The sequence below is a fragment of the Carassius carassius genome, chromosome 42 (assembly GCF_963082965.1).
Source record: "Carassius carassius chromosome 42, fCarCar2.1, whole genome shotgun sequence".
Lineage (NCBI taxonomy): Eukaryota > Metazoa > Chordata > Actinopteri > Cypriniformes > Cyprinidae > Carassius > Carassius carassius.
The window spans coordinates 13,709,122-13,731,991 of record NC_081796.1 but is presented as its reverse complement, the minus strand read 5'-3'; the positions used below and the strand labels follow the sequence as shown (position 1 = coordinate 13,731,991).

Sequence of the window (22,870 nt, the reverse complement as noted above, 5' to 3'; positions counted from 1 at the left end):
ATCTTTAATACTGAGTTTGAACCGGGGAGCAAAATGTGTCTCCTGAAAAGTCCTGTACAAAAATTACAAAAAGAAACAAAATTAAATCTCAAGTAATATTTATTGCTTGTTGTCTTTTCTTACGGTTTCTGCTTGTACCTATAGCATCTGGCGTGAAGCACGTCACTCCACACAACAGAGAAAGCACGCTTCAGTGTTGAGTTTATGGCTGTGTTGGGTTCCTCCGGTGGGGCTCCCGGCTAAAGGCTTAGAAGCAAGCGAGTATCTGTACACTGTACACACAGAACCCTCCCAGACCCACACCCAGGAAAGAAGGACCACCTCATCCCAGCTCCTCTTCCTTAGTACCACAGGAATCAACGCATCCTCATCTTCCCGCTAAACAAACACCTCCTCGTGAGAAATTCTCTTTAGTTCTATAAACAGTTAAGACCGGACTTTGAGGGGAGGAAGGGGTAATATATCGAAAAACAAAAGAAAATAAAAAAATAAAATAAATATAATACGAAAAAAATCCCCCCTCCCATTACTGGTATTTACAATCTACCATCATTTCATGTTACTAACCACAACGAAACATGTTCTCTCTGAAACTACTGGACCAAGGAAAACTAAATCCACAGGTATGCTAAACGTTTTTCTTATTCGGAGGCAATTCATGTGGACTTTTTCTCATTCTAACCGATGGTTTATAAAGAAATCTACAATGTTAATAAAAAAAAGAAACTATACATTAGAATAAAACTTAATTTAATACACAAGAAACCTTTTACTAAATTAAGTCTAATTTTACAAACCATCATCTGAATTCTCAATCTATATGTAGATGCCTTTTCAACATCAATCGATCTTTATTTGCACTATGAAAAAAATAAAAATAAAACAATGCAGTCTTCTTGTCGGTTTTAGAACGTCAGATTGGAAAGAAGTCCGAAAGAGAGATGGTTGGGCAAAAGAACGTCTTCTTAAGAAGAGTCTGAAGTCCAGAGGACGAACCGGGAAGAAAGACAGGGAAAAAGAGAGGGAGGAATACATTCATGGGAGACAAGGATTCCGATGCCACTGTCACAGAGTCTTTTCAGGGGAGACCTAAGTCACACTACGGTGAATGCAGCGGAGCAGACTGACGGAAAGGGCTTGCAGTGTAAGTACGGGACAGAAGACCGTGCTTGACTGAAGGAGGTGGGCGAGGGGGGGGTTCTAGGCCAAAGTGTCAGTGTGTGTGTGAGTGAGAAAGAGAGTGAGGCAGAGTGTCCATCCCCTCTGAGCTCCAGTACCCCTGATCATCCTCTAGAGATGTCCAGTAGGGGGCAGTAGACAGGCTCTCTAAAGACCCGTACAGCCCTGATAGCAGCTTAAACAGCACAGCATCACTCCAATCTCTCCTTGATCACGCTGCAGCTGAAAATCACTCATCAAACATCTTCAATAAACTCGGTCATCTGCCCCGGGTCAACAATACTTCTGCTGTGGGAAAGAGGAAAAAGAAATCTGGTCTTAGACTCAAAACCATAGAAGCATTTTTTTTTTCACAGAAATCGTCTATGAGCTTGTTTTTTATGTCAGAGTGTTCACATTGTGGCAAAGTGTTTTAATTAACAATAATTAAGTTGTATGGTAAAAAAAAATGTGTTTGCGCTTAACAGTGGTTACTTAATGTCCTTATGCATGAGTTTTGATCAGTGTTTACATGTAACTGAAATCCTAAAATAAATGTGTTCCTAGAAAGTGATCATCAAAAGACGTCACTTTATGATGCCTTTATAACCATTTTTGAATCTTCTTAGTTTCGGTAACCTTTCAGGTTCCATTAAAAATATCTTCATTTGTGTTTCGAAATGAACCAAAACCTTATGGTCATTTTTGAATTAGTTTCTTTCTTTACATTATTTATATATTTCGGCAGCTTTGACTGGATGAACCCTGAGCCAAAGAAATACTGTAATAAATCAAGACAGGTTAAGTACTTTTTAAAAGCTCTCGTAACCCAGTTTCACGTACCCCTCACTAAATTGTGTTTTAATGGCAAACTTTGTGTTGCCATGAAGAGATAATTACAGCTAAGAAACCGAGAGTAATAATTCATTAAACCTCCACTAATTGCAAAATGCTAAATTATTAAAAGACTTGTGACTATACACGCATCTTGGGAATAAATCGGCAGACTGAGAATTCAACGTCCTAAGGACTTATAAAAACACGAAGCGCACACAATCAAACTGATGCAACTTGGTTAAATATTCATACTATTTAAACTTAAAAGCTGCAGCGGACTACAATTTAAAATAACTCGTCTTGTTTTGACTGATAAAGCTGTATCAGCATTTTAGTATTACTCCAGTCTTCAGTGTCACATGATCCTTTAGAAATCATTCTAATATGCTGATTTGGTGCATATTCATTTTTGATTATTAACAAATGTTGAAATAAGTTGATTCACATTTTTGTGGAAATGTTATCTTTTTCGGAATATTTTGGAACATTATAAATCTCTTTACTGTCACTTTTTACCAATTTAATGCACCCTTACAGAATAAAAGTATTAATTATAAATCATAAATCATAAATCACACACACACACACACACACACACACACACACACACACACAAAAAATGCACTTAAAACTATTATTTATATGAATAAACAGCAATTTTGGATATGTGCATGAATGTGTGTGGGGCATGTTTGGTCAAACCCTAGCTGACTTATAGACGTCACGTCTGATATTTAGCACTTAAAGTCTGTCATGTGCATACATGAGCTCTTTGTCCACCTCAAACAGGCACTAATTGCCAGCAACTACTCGCATAACTGTCCTATCATGCATAGTTCTGCATCATCCTTCTCATCTGCAAAATTACCCAGGATAATTAGAGTAAACTACTAACGAGCTATAGTTGCAGAGTCAACTACGCTATTTGGTGACCTCAGACACTTAAAGTCTGACCATTACACATTCTATCTCTAATGATTTGAGTAAATAAATGCATCCAATAAATCTACGGTGCATGGCTTTTTACTAAACTCCTTGGTGGAACATTGAGGAGTTTAAATGTGCTTCATGAGCGATCAGAAGAGTTTGACCAGTGCTGCAAAGTAGTTTCACTCTAAAGATGGGTTTTTATATTAGCTTGTATGGGTTCTCAAAAGGCAATAAACGTTCACACTGTTTTTAATAGACAAAGGTGTCACATGACTCAGAAACTGACTGCGTATTTGTCTAACCTGTTCAGGGCCCATGTTGGCCATGCTACCCCCAGGTCCAGAGTTCATAGAGCTCATGCTCATCTGGTTGCCCATTTGGCCCATGTTACTTGAGTTGGTGCCCATGGGCACGTTAAGATTGATGCCGTTACCATTGTACATGTTGTTACCGGCCTGCTGGGCAAACTGAGGTGGCGACTGCTGAGTGAACATACTGTGGAGGGAAGCAAATAAATGTAGAAGACCGTTCAGGTGGGAAAAATTATTCATCTGCTTCCTGAATTGAAAACTTCAAACATATTTCATGTCTGATAACATTTCACACACACACTACTGTTCAAAGGTTTGGGGTTAGGGAGGTTTTTAATTAAGTCTCTGATGTTCACCAAGGCTGCATATATTTAATTAAAAATAAACCGAAATATTTTGAAAAAAACTGTACAATGTTTTTGTCTGAATAAATTTTAAAACATAATTCCTGTGGATTTTTAGCAGTCTTCAGTGTCACATGATCCTTCAGAGATCATTTTAATATGCTGACTTAATGCTTAAGAATTTTTTTTATTATTATATAGAAAAATATTACAGAATAATATTATAAATATTATTACATTCTTATTAATATGTTGAAAATAGTTGTGCTCCTTAATATTTTGGTGGAAATCATTATGAATTTTTGGCGGGATTCTCTGATGAACAGAAAGTTCAAGAACAGTATTTATTCAAAACCGTAATCTTTTATAACGTTATAAATATAATCATTGTCACTTTCGATCAATTTAATATCCTTTCTGAATAAAAGCATTTATTTCTAAAAAAAAAAAAAGAAAAGAATAAAACTTCTTGCTGACCCCAAACTTTTGAACGGCTGTGCGTGTGTGTGTACATATACATACATATATATACACATATATATATATATATATATATACACAGTACAGACCAAAAGTTTGGACACACCTTCTCATTCAAAGAGTTTTCTTTATTTTCATGACTATGAAAATTGTAGAGTCACACTGAAGGCATCAAGGGCTATTTGACCAAGAAGGAGAGTGATGGGGTGCTGCGCCAGATGACCTGGCCTCCACAGTCACCGGACCTGAACCCAATCGAGATGGTTTAGGGGTGAGCTGGACCACAGACAGAAGGCAAAAGGGCCAAAAATTGCTAAGTATCTCTCTGGGAACTCCTTCAAGACTGTTGGAAGACCATTTCAGGTGACTACCTCTTGAAGCTCATCAAGAAAATGCCAAGAGTGTGCAAAGCAGTAATCAAAGGAAAAGGTGGCTACTTTGAAGAACCTAGAATATGACATATTTTCAGTTGTTTCACACTTTTTTGTTATGTATATAATTCAATATATAATTCCACATGTGTTAATTCATAGTTTTGATGCCTTCAGTGTGAATCTACAATTTTCATAGTCATGAAAATAAAGAAAACTCTTTGAATGAGATGGTGTGTCCAAACTTTTGGTCTGTACTGTATATGTATATATATATATATATATATATATATATATATATATATATATATATATATATATATATCTAAATATATACACACACACACACACACACACACACACACACACACACATACATATATATATATATATATATATATATATATATATCTGTACACACATAATGTATATATATATGTATATATTAGGGGTGTGCAGCAAAGCCAGTATTTTTTACCTGTAAAAAATTCACAGAATTATTCGGATCTGTATCTGTATTCGGATAAATCCGGAAGTAGGCAGAGCTTGAACCAGAACTTCGTACAGTATTTGAAATATGGTTTTACAGCCTTTCTTTTTTTCATAGTTATCACTGAACAAATATGCAGTGTTTAACTAAAATATTATTATTATTATTATTATTATTTTCATGATTGTAACATTTAGCCTACTTAAACATCTTCTAACAGTCGGCGCCGATTTCATTGTATGGGCAGTGCTTCGAGATGTAGTGCGGTTGTGCTTCGAGCAACGTGAGTTCGAGTCCCAGCTTGGGGACCTTTCTTGATCCAATAAATAGATATTTAAGTATCCAAATTAAAACAGTAAAGGTTCCTACGCAATTTAGAAATATGGAAATCGATTGAAGTAATTTCCAGGAAATGCATGAAAAAAGGCAACTGCAACACTGTTATTTTATTATCTTATTTTGTTATCTTATTTCATTCATAAACTCATTTAGCTACTTTCCACACTTGTTACTGCGTTGTAATTTTAGAGGATTATGTAAAACAACATGAATTCATTTGGCTCACCGGTTCCTGCAGAGTTAAAAAAGTATTTCACATAAGTAATTTGCAGGTCTGGAAAAACTACGGGGAAAAAAAGAGAACAGAGTGTGGAAAACTATTTAGACTATTTGCCCTATTCGGTGTTCTAAAATATAACATTAATAATTTCTAAAAATAAATTTATCATACAAGTAGGAAGATTTCATGACAAACATTTAGTGAATGAATTAATTCAAGGCTAACATTTCATTATGCAGAACTATTTAAACGAGTCGTTATTGAACTTCACTAAACAAATGTGCATATGCCAGGCAAACTTGCAAAAGTTAAGGAAGCAAACATGTAGGCATAGTTATAGTTGATTATTAGCCTATACTCTTGACAGACAGCTCGTTTGGTTTTTGAGAGACGGCAACGTGGCTATTTGATTGGCAATCGCACTGTGCTTATTCATTCGTGTATCATACCGTAGCCTATAATGTTTAAATAGTAGAACAAATAGTAGAACATGTATAATGTAATATTTTAGGTAATATCAGCCCTACTCTTGCCAAGCTCTGATTTCTGAGAGATGTACAGCGTGGCAACAGCAATACGGTGTTTGATTTGCGCTCTTTTCATTCATAAAGTTTACGTTCATTCACTACACACACTCATTGAGTGAATTCAGAGGTTTGTGTAAAATATTGCACTGATCCCCAGGCTCACCTGTGAATCTAGTAAACACCAGACTGTGCTGAAGCCTCAGCAGAATATTCGGGCAGAATTAATAGTTATCCGTTATTCATTTTTGAAACCATTATTCGTGCCTTTCTGAATAAGGTATTCAGCTTCGGGGACACCCCTATTATATATATACACACACACACACACACTATACGAGACGTAAAGCTGCACCTGTTGGCATTAATGCTGCCCTGTGTCCAGCCGTTCATGTCAGGGGAGGACTGGAAAGAGGTGTTGCCCTGCGTCTGTTGCATCATGGGACTCTGGGCGTGGCCCATCCTGGGAGACATGAGGGGGCTCTGAGGGGTGGCGGCACCACCGAACCCGGCTTCGGACTGCTGACTCATACCTGACACACACACACACACACACACACAGACATGAAGAGACAAACTCTGGCTCGCTATTAACATACATCAAAGAAATATTTAACACAAGTGAGGTCATTATTACTGTACAGCGCTTTTCACATCATATTCACACTCACGCTGTCAGACAACATCTACATTCAGCACCCAGAAATTAAATATAACCGCAACTATGACAACAATTATTAAAAAAATGACAAAATCTAAATCTAAACATGTGTTGTTTAGATTAGCTGAACATCATTTTAAGAAATGCAGACGCAGAAATCATATTGAGAATATTTCAGCCCATCTCCATAATCAAAAGTGAGGAATCAAGAGGGCTTTAGAGGTGTTATAAGCAGGCAGTAAGACAGAGTCACACATGCAGGTTAGTGTTAGTGGCTGAGACAGCCAGAGAAAAGAGGTTGGGTGGGTGGGTGTGTAATGGGTGGGATTGAGGGGTGGGGTCTGGGTCACCGCATAATTGGTTTAAAAATCAACTGCTCCGCCTCCACTGATCACCATCAGCCAATTAGTCTAGGCAGGACAGACACTGACATATATGACACAGCACAAGCATAGACACAGGCACAGTGTTCAACAGTTTAACACAACTTAAGCTTGGCTTAAATCAGGGGTAACCAACCCTGCTCCTGGCGATCGACTGTCCTGCAAAGTTTAGCTCCAATCCCAATCAAACACACCTGCCTTTAATATTTAAGTGATCCTGAAGACCTTAATTAGCTGCTACAGGTGTGTTTGATTAGGATTGGATCTGAACTTTGCAGGACAGTCGTTCGCCAGAAGCAGGGTTGGTTACCCCTGACTTAAATGATAAACTGATCATCTGATTGCATCAGTAGCTCATGTGTTACATATAGATTTACTGTGGCAAAGTACAAAGATGGATGTTCTGGATTATGTCAATTCTGTATCTGAAAATTCAATCTTAATGTCACTGATCTGTTGAATTTTTCTGATTACCACAGAATGATTTCAACTCGCTCTTGAGTTTGTAAAAAAGAATGCAAAATGCAATTAGTATTTCATTTCAATGGAAGCCTAACAGGGTCATTGAGTGGGTGGCAAAGTCTAAAATATGCAAATGATCACACTATTTGATTTTAAAAGCTGAGCTGTGAATGATAATATTTTTCTGTGGTAATAGACAGCATTCGGTTTATAGACATTAATTTGGAAATAACCTGATGTATTCTTGTAATATATTCTTATTACACGTGGGAAAACCATTAGTGACTCTTCTGCCCTCTAGTGCCACATTCTACCATAACATTATGATATTTCAAGGGCACTACATAAGGACAATTACTTAATACTGATTTACTACCATAAAGTGCTAAATAACCCAATCTAGTTCACAGTACTTGGCAAGACAACCATAAACTGATGTTTAAAAGCCCAAATACTCACTGAAACCGTTTTTAAAGTTGAGATTACGAAACATTACTAGATACTAATGAATTTTGGTCTTTAGTTTTATGGCAGCATCTAATCTCATAATAAAGTATATGATAATATAATCCAGAAACTATAAATCTCATTAAAAATCTCTCTCTCTCTCGTCATGTGTTATTGTATACTATTACAATATTTATTAAGATTTTAAATTTGATTTTATTTTTATATTTTCAGTTTTCATTTTAATTTAAGATTTAGTCACTTTTGTCACATGCTTTTTTTTCTTTTTTAAAATGTTTTATTTAGCTCTATTTTCATATCAGTTTTAGTCATTTTAGAACTTCTATTTATTACAGTTATTGGCCAAGGCGATATTTCTAAATTTCATTTAAAGGGATAGTTCACCCAAAAATGAAAATTCTGTCATTAAAAACTCTTCAGGTCGTTTCAAACCCATAAGAGCTTCATTCATCTTCGTAACACAAATTAAGATATTTCTGATGAAATCCGAGAGCTTTCTGACCCTCCATTGACAGCAAAGTTACTGAAATGTTTTAGTTCATGTGTCATCAGAGGTTCAACCGTAATGTTATGAAGCTATGAGAATACATGTTGTGCTCAAAGAAAACAAAAATATCGAATTTAATTCAACAATTTCTTCTCTTCCATGGTGCATTTTACAAGAGTACCATGATGCATGTGTGTGCATTTCTCTGCTTGCAAACAAGGCGGAGCACATCCTAGTTTTGCATCAGAACGCTGGCTCCTGCATCAGCAGCACTATCAGACACATATGTCGTGGTACTCTTGTGAACATGCGTTGACTGACAGGAAAGAGAAGAAATTGTTGAATAAAGTCTTTATTTTTCCAGCTTCATAACATTATGGTTGAACCACTGATGTCACCTGGACGTTTTTAACCTTACTACCTTTCTGGGCCATAAAACGTTGTATTGCTGTCTATACAGGGTCAGAAAGCTCTCAGATTTCATTAAAAAATATCTTAAATTATGTTCTGAAGATGAACGAAGGTCTTACAGGTTTGGAATGACTTCAGGGTTAGTAATTAATGACAGAATTGTCATTTTTGGGACTCCTACCTCTTTAAGTTGTTGCATCTAATATTTATATTTAAAAAAAAATAAAATTAATAAAAATAACAACATGTCTTTCCTCCTTCTATGAAACAGGTGGAAAGGTGCATTTTTAGGAACATCCTGGCTATTTTAATTTTTAGAACACATTTATGGTGCTTTTTTTGTTATTCTGGAGTCCAGTCTTCATTCATTTTTATTATATTTTACAAAAAGCTGGCTGGAAAATGAAATAAATAAATAAAATAATCACCTTTTGTATTCCACAAAAGAAAAAAGTTAAAAAGATTTATAACAACATGGGGGTTTAGCAAATGATGTCTAAATTAGAATTTTTACATAAACAATCATTTAATTCTTTTATAATATAATTTTTTAAGATTGGATTTGACTATAGTTGCTGGATTAGTATTTTTACACAGCTGACCTGTGTCTAGAAAATTGCATTTCTAATTATACCATGTCGTTTGTCCCTGAACTTTATGATTTTTAACAGCACATTCAGATCACACACGTTCAGCCTGTAGTGTTGCTGGTCGCAGGTGTGTGTGTTTGTGTGTATGGAAGCGCATGACACACAGACAGAGAGAAAGGGCAGGCAGTACCTGAGCTGGGGAACTGAAAGGCACTGTGCTGCATTTGAGGGCTCATAACAGCCCCAAACTGTCCGCTCAGATTGCCCAGCATCCCCTGGTTAGCTAGACTCATCTGAGAGCCATGCATGGCGTTGTGGGAGAGGAGCTGGGGGGCGGGGAGGTTGGGAGAACCGGGGGAGAAAGGGCTGCTGGAGGGGGGCGGCGAGGCCAGTCCTGTACCGTAGTTGGGTGGATAGGGGAACTGCTGGGGGTTGGCCTGGGGGATCCGTGGATTGTTCATGGCTCCGGGCATGCCTGCTGTGGCCGCTGCAATGTTTGGCGGCAGGTTGAGGCCCTGGGCTCGCATGACCATGCTGCGCTGCTGCTGCTGCTGCTGCTGTTGTTGCTGCTGCTGCCGCTGTTGGTCCAGCTGACGTTGGCGCAAGTGATTACTCAGCAACTCTCTCTGCCGCTGGGCCAGCATCTGAGCGTTGATTGTCCCCTGGGAAGACAGAGAGAGTTAGGCATGTTATATCGGCATCCGCGCACAAGGGAGAATGCAAGAAGTGATTCAGCGTACCTGATTTGGAACATTGGGTCTTAGAGGTAGGTTCATATTTGACACTCCAGCCATCTGATTCATCATAGGCTGACGATTCTGGAACAAGCAGCACATTGTAGAATCATTTCAAAAGCATAATCACTCATCTGAATTTTCAATACTTAAGCAATACATTTCAACAATTGCTCTGTTCAATATAATGGCCCTTTCTTGTAAGATACTGACTTTACAATTTGAATTCTATATAGCAAACAACACAAGTGGAGTGATACAAACAACAACATGCTCTAGTGCTGTAATCTATGAAAGGCACTGAGACTAGCCATTGTGCAATATAGTATATTACAAATACACAATTACTATATAATAAAATATATATATATATATATATATATATATATAAAATAGAAATTTTTCTTTCTTTAAGTATTTAAAACTTACTGTATATAATAGTGCATTAAGTATGTACTTGTAATATATATATATATATATATATAGTGTTCCTGTAGCTCAATTGGCAGAGCACTGCGCTGTCAAGCAAATCCCCGGGAACACATGATAGGTAAAAATTGATAGCCTGAATGCACTGTAAGTCGCTTTGGATAAAAGCGTCTGCTAAATGCATAAATTTATTATATATAAATTTAATATATATTATATATATATAAATCACTGACTGTAGCTTTAAATTGTCAGAAACTAAACAGTTAAGAGGCATGACCCCTAAATAAACCCAAAATGAGGTCAAGGATCAATTTCTGAAATGTCCAGCAGGGGGCAGTTAACCACAGACGGTACTACTTCACCAGTCTGATTTAGATTCAATTAGGCCTTTAAAATGGGTGTATATGAAAAGAAAAAAAATAGACTTATATTTAAGTCTTTAGATGACCAAAGCTACATGCCACCAATTAAGTGTCACAAGGAACACTTACCACTGTATTGTCTATATACATTTTAAAGGGTTTTGTTAAGTTTTATAAATTTATTTTGTCAATACAACAATAGTAACCAAAATGGTTTGATTAACATTCTTATGTAAATGATGAGTAAATGATAAAGGAATATTTTTTTTGGGGGGGGAGAACTATCCTTTTAACGAAATGATCACTGTGCTTAATATTGATGGCAATATTATGACAATATTATGAATAGGAAATAAAAAAATAACCAGTTTTATTCTACTTTAATCAAGAGTGTTCTTTCTTCTCATGTATGAGAGTGTAAACCGTACCTGCTGTGCTTGTAGCCTGTGTTGAAGCTGCAGTCTGAGTGCGTTGGGTTGAGTGGGGACGGCCCCGGTGGGCCTGAGTCCTGGTCTAGCCTGCATGCGGAGCATGGGGTAGCCCGGCCTCTGCCCCATCTGTCCTGCCATGCCATGGAAGCTAGGGTCCTGCATGGACGTGTATCCACCCTGCTGCATGTGGGCCTGGGAGGCGGTGTACTGCTGCTGGCCGTACATGGGCGGCTTCTGATCCATCATCATACTGGGGTCCTGACCGGGGAACTGATCCTGCTCCACCGGCTGAGCCTGAGCACAAGAGTGAGTAAACACCATTACATTTAAACTTAGTAATGCCATATGTGTGTGTGATGTTAATAGCTGATGCACGTTATAAATCCGATAGTTCTGGACCTGGATTTTGTATTAATGCACTGAAATTTCAGCAAGCGAAAAAGAATCTTGTCTCAAATAACCACTCAATCATTGTTTCAACCACAGAAAGATGGCAATAAAACATCTTGTAAAAGTTACATCTACCTCAAGAAACCCATTCAATGTCTATAGTTTGTTAGTTTGTATAACTCTACAGAGGAGCATTTTGCTAATATTCACTATATTATTAAATATATATTTGTAAGTTTAGACAAAATCTGTCATGAAAGCAAGTTTTTATTACAGATTCCATTTAAATATTAGTTTATATTTCAACAACAAATTGGAGTAGAAAAATAAAAGCTGCCTTGTATGCAATAAAAAAGCTAATTAAATGTAAATGTAATTTTGATTAACTGATTAATAAAAGAAACCCTTTCATTTTGGTTTTCAGCTAAATGAAACCCAGTTTCAGTGTTTCGGGGCAAAAAATTAAATAAAAATCATAAAAATTAGTTTGTTGCATCACTAGTATTTTAATGCAAGTTTAAACAAGTTTTTATTACAGTCACCATTTAAATGTTTATATTTTTAACAACAAATTGGAGTAGAAACAAATATATAATTAAAAAGTTGACTTAACTACCTTTGGTGCAAGTAAAAAAAAAAGTGATGATTGAGTAAGTTTGATTAATTAGCTGATTAATTAAAGTTTTTGGTAGGAAGTCAATTTGATTAATTAATAGATTTTTAAATAAAGTTACTTCGGTTCTGGTGTTATTTACAAAAAAGAGGCTGGGTTGTAGAACAAAGGTGTTCAACCTACCCGTCCCACCAAAGCCGGGATGCCCAGAGCACGGTCAATCTCCTCTAGGCCGTCGAAATCTTTGAGAACCGTGTAGAGCTGGCTGAGCAGAGCGCCCTCATCGGACGGACCCTCAGAGGCAGGAGGGCACAAAACATCCTCACGAGAACCGCTATACATAGAGCTTACAGAGATGAGAGACTCATTAAAGAGCTGAGACCCAAAACTGAGTGTATTTGTCTAGTTATTTTCTTACAGAAGGACAAAAAAGCACTCTGGTCTTAAAACAGTGTCAGTAATAAATGCTGTTTACCTGTTCTGGTTCCCAAATGGCACTGGCTCTATAGGCATAACACTGTCTGGCCATGGAGCCGTCTGATTGGGCGGTGCCTGTTGCTGGGGAAACTGGTGGCCAGCCATGCCCATGTCCATGTTTGACTGGGCTAAGGAAGAAGAAACAGCAGATGATAAAAGATAATTAAAAACAGTTATCCTCAAGTGCTTTTCTATACTTTCTGTAAAGCTCTATGTATCTGTTCTGTGTCCATTTACCATTGGGCATCATCTGGGACTGAAGCATCTGTCTTGGTCCAGGCTGGCTGTTGGGCCTCATGGGCATCCCTGCACCAGAGTTGGGCCCCATGCGAGAGTGGAGCGCTCCCTGTGTGAGAGAGTGCTGGCCGGCGGGAGCAGCTGTGACAGGCGAGGCTGTGCTACCGACCGGACCAGGACCCTGTGCACCCCAACTGTCCTGCTGCATACCTACACGGGGACCATTATTACCCATGACTCCTTTAAAAAAAAAAGAGAAAGAAAGGGGGCTTTTAATTTGAAGGTAACACTTATGAAATATAAACTAAATGGTATTAGCAACATGTGGAATGGGACATTTTCGATCGAAATTTACACTACTGTTAAAAAGTTTGTGGATATTGAAAAAAGAAGTAAACACTTTTATTCAACTAGAATCCATTAAATTGATCAAAAGTGGCAGTTAAGACATTTATCATGTTAATTTTTTTTTTATCCCAAGATGGATTAAAATAGAGAAATTATTTTAAATCGAAATAATATTTCAGAATAATACTGTTCTTATTGAATTGGGTTGTGAAATTTGAGCTACGATTATGTTATTCAGTATTTTTTTTCAGCTGACCTAAGCTAAGGGACAACTGAAAATATAAATTTGATATAGAAAAAAAACAGTGGTATGTATAAAACCACGGTGTCATTTCATCCTCAGAAATGTGATATTTCAAAACATGCAGACACGATCACACAGAAACCCTACAATTCTTTCTCAGGTTATGAAACATTCATATCTAGCCGCTCACAGTCTCACTTTATGTGCACATTCACTTGCAAGCATATGTAACCCACCACACACAAACAAAAGGTGCATGGGGGGGGCTCGCTTTTGATCTGACTCAACAATTGTGTGCCGTTTAACACATTTGTCTTTCTCTCGGCCAACAACGTAATGCTTGACTGTGCATTACTGATCAAACTGAAACTTTGGTTTGTACACGGTCGGTGCGGCATTGGAACATTCCTCTCATAGTAGGTGTAAAGTGTGGGGGAAGCCCTGCGTTCCACCACATATGTACAGACAAAATTTACTTCTATTGTATTTTAGGTTACTGCATTTCTGACACCAGCTCAACTCACCTGCATTGACCATGTTGGGCTGATTAGGCATAACACTGTGGTTTCCCATCATGCCTTGCTGCTGCATGAGCGAGTAAGGGCTGTTGTTCCTCATCAGAGGGTACTGACCCTGAGCGCCTTTAGCAGGCATGTTCATATCCAAAGACACGCTTCTGACTGGAGGAGCTCTGCCGGGCTGACCTGGTCGTGGAGCACCAAAATCTATGAACACACATAGCAAATATCCAATAAATGAAAAAAGTATTTAGTTGAACTCTGGAAATAAAGGTTTGTCTCTTATGCTCACCAAAACAGCATTTATAGGATCAAAATACAATGTCAAAAAAACTGATATTGTGAAATAATTACAATTCAAAGTTTTCTACTGTTACATATTTTCAAACTAAATTTATTCCTGTGATGGCAAAGCTGAATTTCCAGCAGCCATTACTCTTCGGTCCTTAGTCTCACACTAAATGATTTCAGAAATCTTTCTTGTATACCGATGAGCTGTTCAAGATTATTTTTTATTATTATTGTCAATGTTGAAAACAGTTGTGATGATGAATATTCTTGTGTAAACTGATACTCCAGGATTCTTTGATAACGTTCGAAAGAACAGCATTTATCTCAAAAAATTTTCTGTAACAATATAAATGCATTTACTGTCACTTTTAATCAAATATGCTCTTGCTGAAAAAAGTATTGATTTCTTTCAAAATGTCTCTGATGACAGTTCGTGAGAGAGAATATCCACTCAGCTGAGAAACAAATGTGTCGTGAGAAACTCATGTTCCACCTGCTCACAGTTTCGGTCAGCCCCTGGGCACACTTGAATAGTTTCAGGGTGTTTCGTAAAAATTATGACATGAAAACATAAATCACTCCGGGTTCACTTCATTTTCACGCTTGTGTAATTCTTAATATTTTTGCAAATACATTGGGATGCTGTTTGTGGACACAGGAATTTTTTCCATGCTGTCACCTTGTAAACAAACGCAAATAAAATCCAAGACTACTCAGTGAAACTCTTTGTAAACACATTGGTTAGGATTGGGTGCAATCTGGATAGTTGTCCTAAAGGACGTCGATTACACAATATAAGGCAAAGCTCAAACCAATGTGTTACATTGGTCTAATCTTACACCAGCGTTCAAGAGGGTGTTTGTGCATAAATATGAGCGATAAGGCAATTATATGACTATTTGAACACAAGTAAGCATGCTTGGGAAAACCTGCAATATTTATGCATTTGCTCTTTTAAAGGTGCAGTTACATTAGCAAAATGTAATGTGAAAAAGGGTCAACTGTCTATTATCAATAGTGTTGAGATGAAGCACGGTTCACACAGAAGTCACTTTCAAACTAAATAGCTTTCTGACGGTCAGCACCGCAAATTTGCATAACTTAAACACGAGTGACTTTATTGCTCTCACACAGAACTCCCAATCCCAATTTACAGTCTGGACAAATTGACAAGTTGTAATTTACACAACAGCAGTGTTTTGGGGGCATGAAAATGCAAACTTTTGAATATGGGTTTTAAAGGAACACTCCACTTTTTTTTAATATAGGCTCATTTTCCAACTCCCCTGGAGTTAAACAGTTGAGTTTTACCGTTTTCGAATCCATTCAGCCGATCTCTGGGTCTGGTTGTAGGGCTTTTAGCTTAGCTTAGCATAGATCATTGAATCTGATTAGACGTTAGCATCTCGCTCAAAAATGACCAAAGAGTTTCTATGTTTTTCCTATTTAAAACTCGACTCGTCTGTAGTTACATTGTGTACTAAGACTGACAATAAATGAAAAGTTGCAATTTTCTGAGCCTATTTTTTTTGAAAAAGTGGAGTGTTCCTTTAAAGTGAAAGTTTTTGAAAACAACACCACTGAAAAAGAAAACATCATCATTTCAGGGTAAACTACAAAAATGAGAATTTGTGTCATGCACTTGCGTATTATGTGTTCAGTCTATAGCCATGTGTAGCAGTGTTGTTTTACATTGTGACATCGCCAACTACTGGCCTATAATATATAATATAGCATAATATATAATAATGCATAATATAGCATTTTTATTAAATGCAAAAAGATAAACATTTCTGTTTTTAGTACATTACTGAAGTGTGAATGTACCCTCAGTCATTTAGTTTTTCTTTGCAACTTTTTACCAATTTGGCAAGTTTATAATGTCAAGTGTTTTAAAATCTGCTCAGATTTCAGAAGTCTTTCATTTTTCCAGCCATTGGATGAAATCTGTAGGAGAGTGTGTGTGTTACTCACTCTGTTGGCCCACAGCCTGTAGTGCTCTTTGTTGCTGGGGACCCATGTTGGTTCCACCATCTCCAGTCATCTGCAGGATGTCATTGATGATTGACTGCTTGTCCACGGCAGCAGGCAAAGACACAGGCCTGGAATCCGCAAACAGTCCTGGCTGACTGTTCTGTAAATCATCCAGAATATCATCCAGCTCGCTTGACTGCAAACACACAAGGAAATTCCTTTAGTTTAGTATTTTCATTAGTCTCATCAGTTTGTTGTCTAATATGAAAAACAGGTTTGTCAAGGTCAAATTTCTGGTGGGTTTTAGATGCACATGAAAACATCCTCTTATACATAATATGCCAATGCATATATAACGGCTATGTTTTGTATAGTCACAAGGTTTGGTATCTCAGCAGCGAAAGTCTTCCTCCTGAAACACACCCCTCTCCCTCTCACATGTGCACACACACACACACACACACACACACACACAGGACTGGAATCTAGGACACACTTCACATTAAGTTAAAGGAGGCTAGCTGAACACTACTCCATTTGCCATGGTTCGGTTACCATCTTTAAACCCTAGATTGCTTCTCCATCAGAGCAAGATCTTCTAAATGCACGCAAGCAAACGCACACACTCTGCATGACTGGGAACGCAGCTTGACTTTAAATACACCATCGATCTGACTTCAAATCCTTTCATCTCCTTCATAAGCTTTTAAAAATATTTATTACCTTAGAAATCTAAATGCACACTTGGCTGTAGTGCACTACAGCTCTGACATATATATTGAGATATATATATGTTGAGATAAAGAAACCTTCTTGGAGCAGTGCATTTCAGATAAACAATATTGACTCAAAGATTCAGAACTGTACTTTTTTTTTGTTTATCTAGAGCTGTCGTCGTCTATAAGAAAAGACTAAAATGCAAACAACTTCTGTTAAATGACACTAAATAAATGCTAAATCAAGTGTTCCGTACACAAGCACTCTACAGCTGGAGATATAAATATTTACGCTGGGTAATACATAGATTTTAGGAAAATGCCAGTTCTGGAACTTTCAAGAAACATGCATTGAAGTCCTTAAGCCACCACAAGGGGGCAGCACACGTGACATCTATATTACAATCAGGACAACAAAATCTATTTATCTACCCATCTGAATGATTACACCTATAATACATGTAAATTACATTATACATAAGTATTTATTTATTTATATTCATTTATCTATATACAGTCTATAAGTACATAATTTATATAAATGCACACACTATAATAGGACAATATATGCAAAAATATTTCTCACACACACAAACGCATATATTTATTTACATGCTTAAGATGTCTGATAAATAGCCTAGGAAACTTTCACTTCAGGAAAGTGGATGAGAGAGTGTCTGTGTGTTTCAGGGCTGTTGTGGAGGGTAGTTAAGGTTAAAGGTCAAAGATCAAATGCTGTATATTATTCTGTGGGTTGAAAGTTTGCCTTCATGCTGCATGTCTGCAGCCTAATGAAGTTGTCGGCCTCTCTTGCCGTTGATTTGCGACGGAAAAGCGCTGCACAAACAGGATGCGAGTGGAGAGGAGGAACTGCTTAATGAGGTCACTCTCCTTGTGTAGCGCTCGGAAGCTCTTTTCCCGATCTATCCTCTCATCTCATCTCATGCATACACACATACTTGCACACACACTTGTGTGTGCACCCCATGTCCCTGGCTGGCCTCTTGAATCAAACCTGCTGAAGATTATTAACTGTCCATGCATCTCACAGTCTGCTTGTTTCAGCCTTTCTGTCTTCCTCTTTCCAATTATCGCTCGCTGCCCTCTCTCTTGTGTATTATCTGTGTGCACTCGCTCAGTCCAGACAGGAAGGTGCTTGTGCATTAGCATGGATTCTTTATATCGCACTGAGCTGCACCTTCATGGATCACTTTCTTACCAGCGGGAGCGTTGACGTCGGTGTGATGTTGAGCCAATGGTGGAAAAGCTCCCTGTGTGGAGATCTATGGGAGCTGTGTTTCTCATCAGCTACCAGAGCACTTACAGTCAAACTATCCAACATATTCCACTATAATTAGCACTTTTGGATGTGGGTATTTGATAAATGACATGTCCATGAACTTTTACTGTTAACATCATGATTTTAAGTTGAATTGCATATGAATGCATAAGGAAAAGTGTAAATATTGAGGTTCTGTGAGTGGCAATAAAATCTTTTATTTTTACCATTTTAAAATCACTTGCAGTTCACTTTAACAGTCTTAAGACATCACAAATAAAACGTATTATTATTAGGTCACAGGTACTGCAACTAAACAACCATTCAAAAGTTTGGGGGTCGGTGAGATTTTTGAAAATGTTTTTTAATAAGTCTCTTATGCTCACCAAGGCTGTTTATATTTGATCAAAAAATACAGTAAAAACATGAATATTGTGAAATACTACCATTTAAAATAACTGTCTATTTTATAATTACCATTTTTAGCATATTTTCCAATGTAAATGACGCAACATTTTCAGCATCATTACTCCAGTCATCAGTGTCACATGATTCTTCAGAAATCAGTCTAATATGCTGACTCTGTTCTCTTGAAACATGTATTATTTTTCTCAGTAGGTGTGCTCTGATTGATCTGGCTTTGATTGGCTAATTTCTGTCAATGGTAAGTTTTTGATAACGTAAGAAAAGTAGTTTAAATATTTTGCCACTTAATATATAAATCTAGAAGTAAATGCAAAAGTAAAAAACATTGAATAATCTGTTGCTTATATTTATTGCATTTAAAAATCTCGTTTAAAAAAACAATTTGCAATGCTGAAAAACAATTTTCAGTGACAATGTTTGGATTTGAAATCAACATAATGGATAAATGTTGTGTTTGTGGTAAACACCCACAGATCAGTAGCAGACTGTTTTGTGAAAGCACAGTCCGTGCCACTTCTCCTTTCACAAGAGTCACCTAAGAGGGGAATTCCTCCCATTTTCAAAAATGAAATTCAGGCCCTGCATAAATGTCTAAAAATCCTGATTGTTGTAGCACTGTATATTGTTATAAATGAAAAAAAAAGAAGGCTTTAAAAATATCGGTATCGGCAGATACTGCTTTCTATGATCGGCCTCAAAAAACCTGATCGGAGCAAACCTAATTCTCAATGTTGAAAAATGTGCTGCTCTATATTGTTGTGGAAACTGAGATAAAAAAAATTTTTTTATTTGAAACATAAATGTTTGTAACATTATAAATTTCTTTACTGTCACCTTTGATCCATTTATTGCATTCGTATTGAAAACTATTAAAACTACTAATTTCTATCAAAATAAATAAATAAATAAAATCTCACGAGCCCCAAACTTATTAGATATTTGAAATTTACTAGAATTAGGAAAATACATTTATAAAATCAAGTATGTCAAGTATAACTACTAAATTTAACTTAGAAAAAAAAAAAAAAAAACATTCAACATTTGTCAAGCCAAAGACCTTGAGTGGATAGAGAGACAAATTAGAGATCCCCATTACATATTGTATAACATTTACTTATTTTGATGAGTTATAACATTGTATTTTTAATTTTATTAACCTATACAAATGTAAGTTGGAGAATGAAAGTTTTAGTTTACTTAGTTAACTTTAGCTTTGGCTGGAGTTCATTTAACATTATTATAATGCAATAATAAGAAAGCACAATAACTGCTGCTATGCAGTACTGCAGAGGACCCCTATGGTTGCGGACCCCCTGATGAAGACCCCTAAGGATATGCTATGAATACCAAACTTCAACCATTAGTCCAAGTATGAAATAAGATATCAGTGCTGGTTTGATGGGACGGAGGGCTGTTAGTCATATAGACAGGAGCAGGACCAAAGGGGTAAGAGGGGTTACAGGGTTAATTGGTACACAGAGGAACCACCAACGAAGCGACAGTGTCAGGGTTGGGACAGCTGTCTGCACCACACGTGTGTGTGTGTGTGTGTGTGTGCAACCCAGGAATGGTGTCAGGGTGCCTATTAGAGCTCTGTGAGGGGTTGGGAAGGGAAGAGGAGTGACACCCCATCCTGAGTCACACTTCCTGCTGCAGACACACACACACACACACGCACACGCGCACACACACACACACACAAACACACACACACACACACACACACACACACACATGCACCTCCGCAAGACCATCAGACTGTAACACACTTACAAAGCACATCTATAGAAGCACACTCAGGGAAAGGCACACCATCCATCGCCACCACAAATAGAAACACTAAAATCCTTCTGTGTATGAGCACGTAGAGACAAAGAAGCACAAAAAACCTAGTGATGTTCCTAGCGAGTTGCTTAGCGGTCTGCTTATTCATGCTGACTAAAGGGGAACCTAAGAAATTGAATGATTTGGAACAATACAGTAGGCAGCAACAAAATAGTGCTCACAAGTTACTTTAGTATCACTGAGACACCATTTTACAGGTGTTTTTTAAAACTTTAAATGAGTTCTTTTTGTATATGTTCAGTTTTAGTTGCAGCGACAGCTTTAGTGATTTTGTCCTTTTTTAATGTCTACATAAAAGTTATTATATATATATATATATATATATATATATATATATATATATGATAATATTTAACAAACTGTTATATTAAAATGTATTTATCCATAATTTAAAATAATATATAATTATATAATAGATTTACAATTATATATATAAAAAAAATGTGATTGGTTAAAATTAATTTCAAGTAATTTTACTTTTAGTTGACTATAATAACCCTAATGCTCACAATACTAACCCACTATTGATTCTAATGGAGTAAGCTAATGCATGGTCTGCATTATGGGATTGTCTTCTCTATGAAGTCTGCATAAGATGCAAATCTGGCCAAAACAAGCTGTCTTATAAGACACTAATGCCCCTGCCTACCTTTTAGAAACAGTGTTTGCATCTTAACTGTGCTTATGATTTGAAAATGCTGTTTAGCTACACAGCTCCTTTGAAACAGAGTAAACTAGGACATACAGGATGTAAAAGAGACAGAGATTAAACGATCAATAGGGAGAGCGAGACAGAGAGAGAAAAAGAAGGACTGATACATCAGTGAACAGAGTGACTGAAGCCAGTGCAGCTGCCTGGGTGACAATAATATGTGCATCTGGGTCATTTCTACCGTCTGCCATAAAAACTGCATTATTGAAAGCCACCCTGTCCAGAGCCATCGAAAGCCTTTAATTGTGAGCCAACTGTGAAAATAACCTTGAGCACTGAACGACGCTGGTGAAAGTCAGGAGTGGACGTGCTCCACGCACTCAGAGGCACGGTGTCAGTGAAGACTCCTTGAGCCATCATGACCTTTAACACAGATCCCTGCTTCTCTTCAGTCTCAGCTGTAGCTCTGTCACAACAGCCAGCTGCTCATCTCATCTCAGGAGCAAGAGAGAGATGAATGGTGAGAGCTCACCAGTTCTGTTCCAAACCCCAGTGAGCCACCTTACTCTCTACATACACTGGATGCCATGCTATGAGTCAAGGAACCTCCTAACTCACAAAAGACTCAGCTAATGACTTTGAAGAAATATTCATGACTCATTCATATTCATTTGAATGCCATAACCTTTTTACTAAATTTCACTAAGTAAAATATAGCTGCAAAATGAATAGTGTAAATGGGACGTCTTTTTGAATACAGACTTATTTGTTTCGATTGCTTTAGTTTTTGGTACAATTCCCAAATCTGAAATGAAAACTGGATGGAACTAAAGGTCATTAGAGCACAGCACAGTATATTACTGAAGGGAGTATACAGTATGCTAGTACTGCATTAAAAAATAAATAATAAATAATAATATATATATATATAATTAACACATTAGAATGATTCCTGAAGAATCACTTCAGTGACACTGAAGACTGGAGTAATGATGCTGGAAATGTATTCTTGCCATCACAGGAATAAATGAAAATTTTAAATAATATTTCACAATATCACTGTATTTTTGAACAAATTAATACAGCCATGTTCAGCAACTTCTTTCTCTTGGAGAGACTTATTTCATGAACTGATGTCACTAGGGATTGGTCCTCCCTCTCCACTCTACATTTTTTTTTCTCCATTCTCCCGCATCCTCAATAAATCAGTCTTTTTTTTCATGCACATCCATGCTTGAGCATCTCCTCCATCACTCTTCGTGTCCCGCTGTGGCCTCCCTGCTCTGTAAATCACTGTACTTCATGTTCTCAATGGCGCCGTCGTGGAGACCGTGAGGTCATAGGTTCCTCACTAGCGCAACTCTGGGCCTTTTCCTGGTAACCGAGGGGCGGTGAGGTCATTCTGCTAACAGGCTAACAGCAGCAGCTTCCTGAG

The 22,870-nt window shown here is 37.3% G+C and overlaps 1 protein-coding gene across 4 annotated transcripts in view; it reads right to left on the bottom strand.

Moving 5' to 3' along the window:
- Positions 1–887: 887 nt before the first annotated feature.
- LOC132124443 (nuclear receptor coactivator 2-like) overlaps positions 888–22,870 on the bottom strand; it is a 100,657-nt gene continuing 78,674 nt past the window's right edge. For 2 of the 4 annotated variants that reach the window (XM_059535442.1, XM_059535441.1), the window contains exons 12-22: positions 16,518–16,713; positions 14,259–14,459; positions 13,143–13,382; positions 12,904–13,033; positions 12,612–12,774; positions 11,423–11,719; positions 10,207–10,284; positions 9,657–10,128; positions 6,360–6,537; positions 3,228–3,420; positions 888–1,467 (exon numbers count right to left, since the gene is read on the bottom strand). In XM_059535442.1, the coding sequence (XP_059391425.1) occupies positions 1,453–1,467; positions 3,228–3,420; positions 6,360–6,537; positions 9,657–10,128; positions 10,207–10,284; positions 11,423–11,719; positions 12,612–12,774; positions 12,904–13,033; positions 13,143–13,382; positions 14,259–14,459; positions 16,518–16,713 (2,163 nt within the window). In that variant the 3' untranslated portion in view covers positions 888–1,452. The remainder of the gene's footprint in view (positions 1,468–3,227; positions 3,421–6,359; positions 6,538–9,656; positions 10,129–10,206; positions 10,285–11,422; positions 11,720–12,611; positions 12,775–12,903; positions 13,034–13,142; positions 13,383–14,258; positions 14,460–16,517; positions 16,714–22,870) is intronic. The other 2 variants (XM_059535443.1, XM_059535444.1) reach the window with 2 other exon arrangements.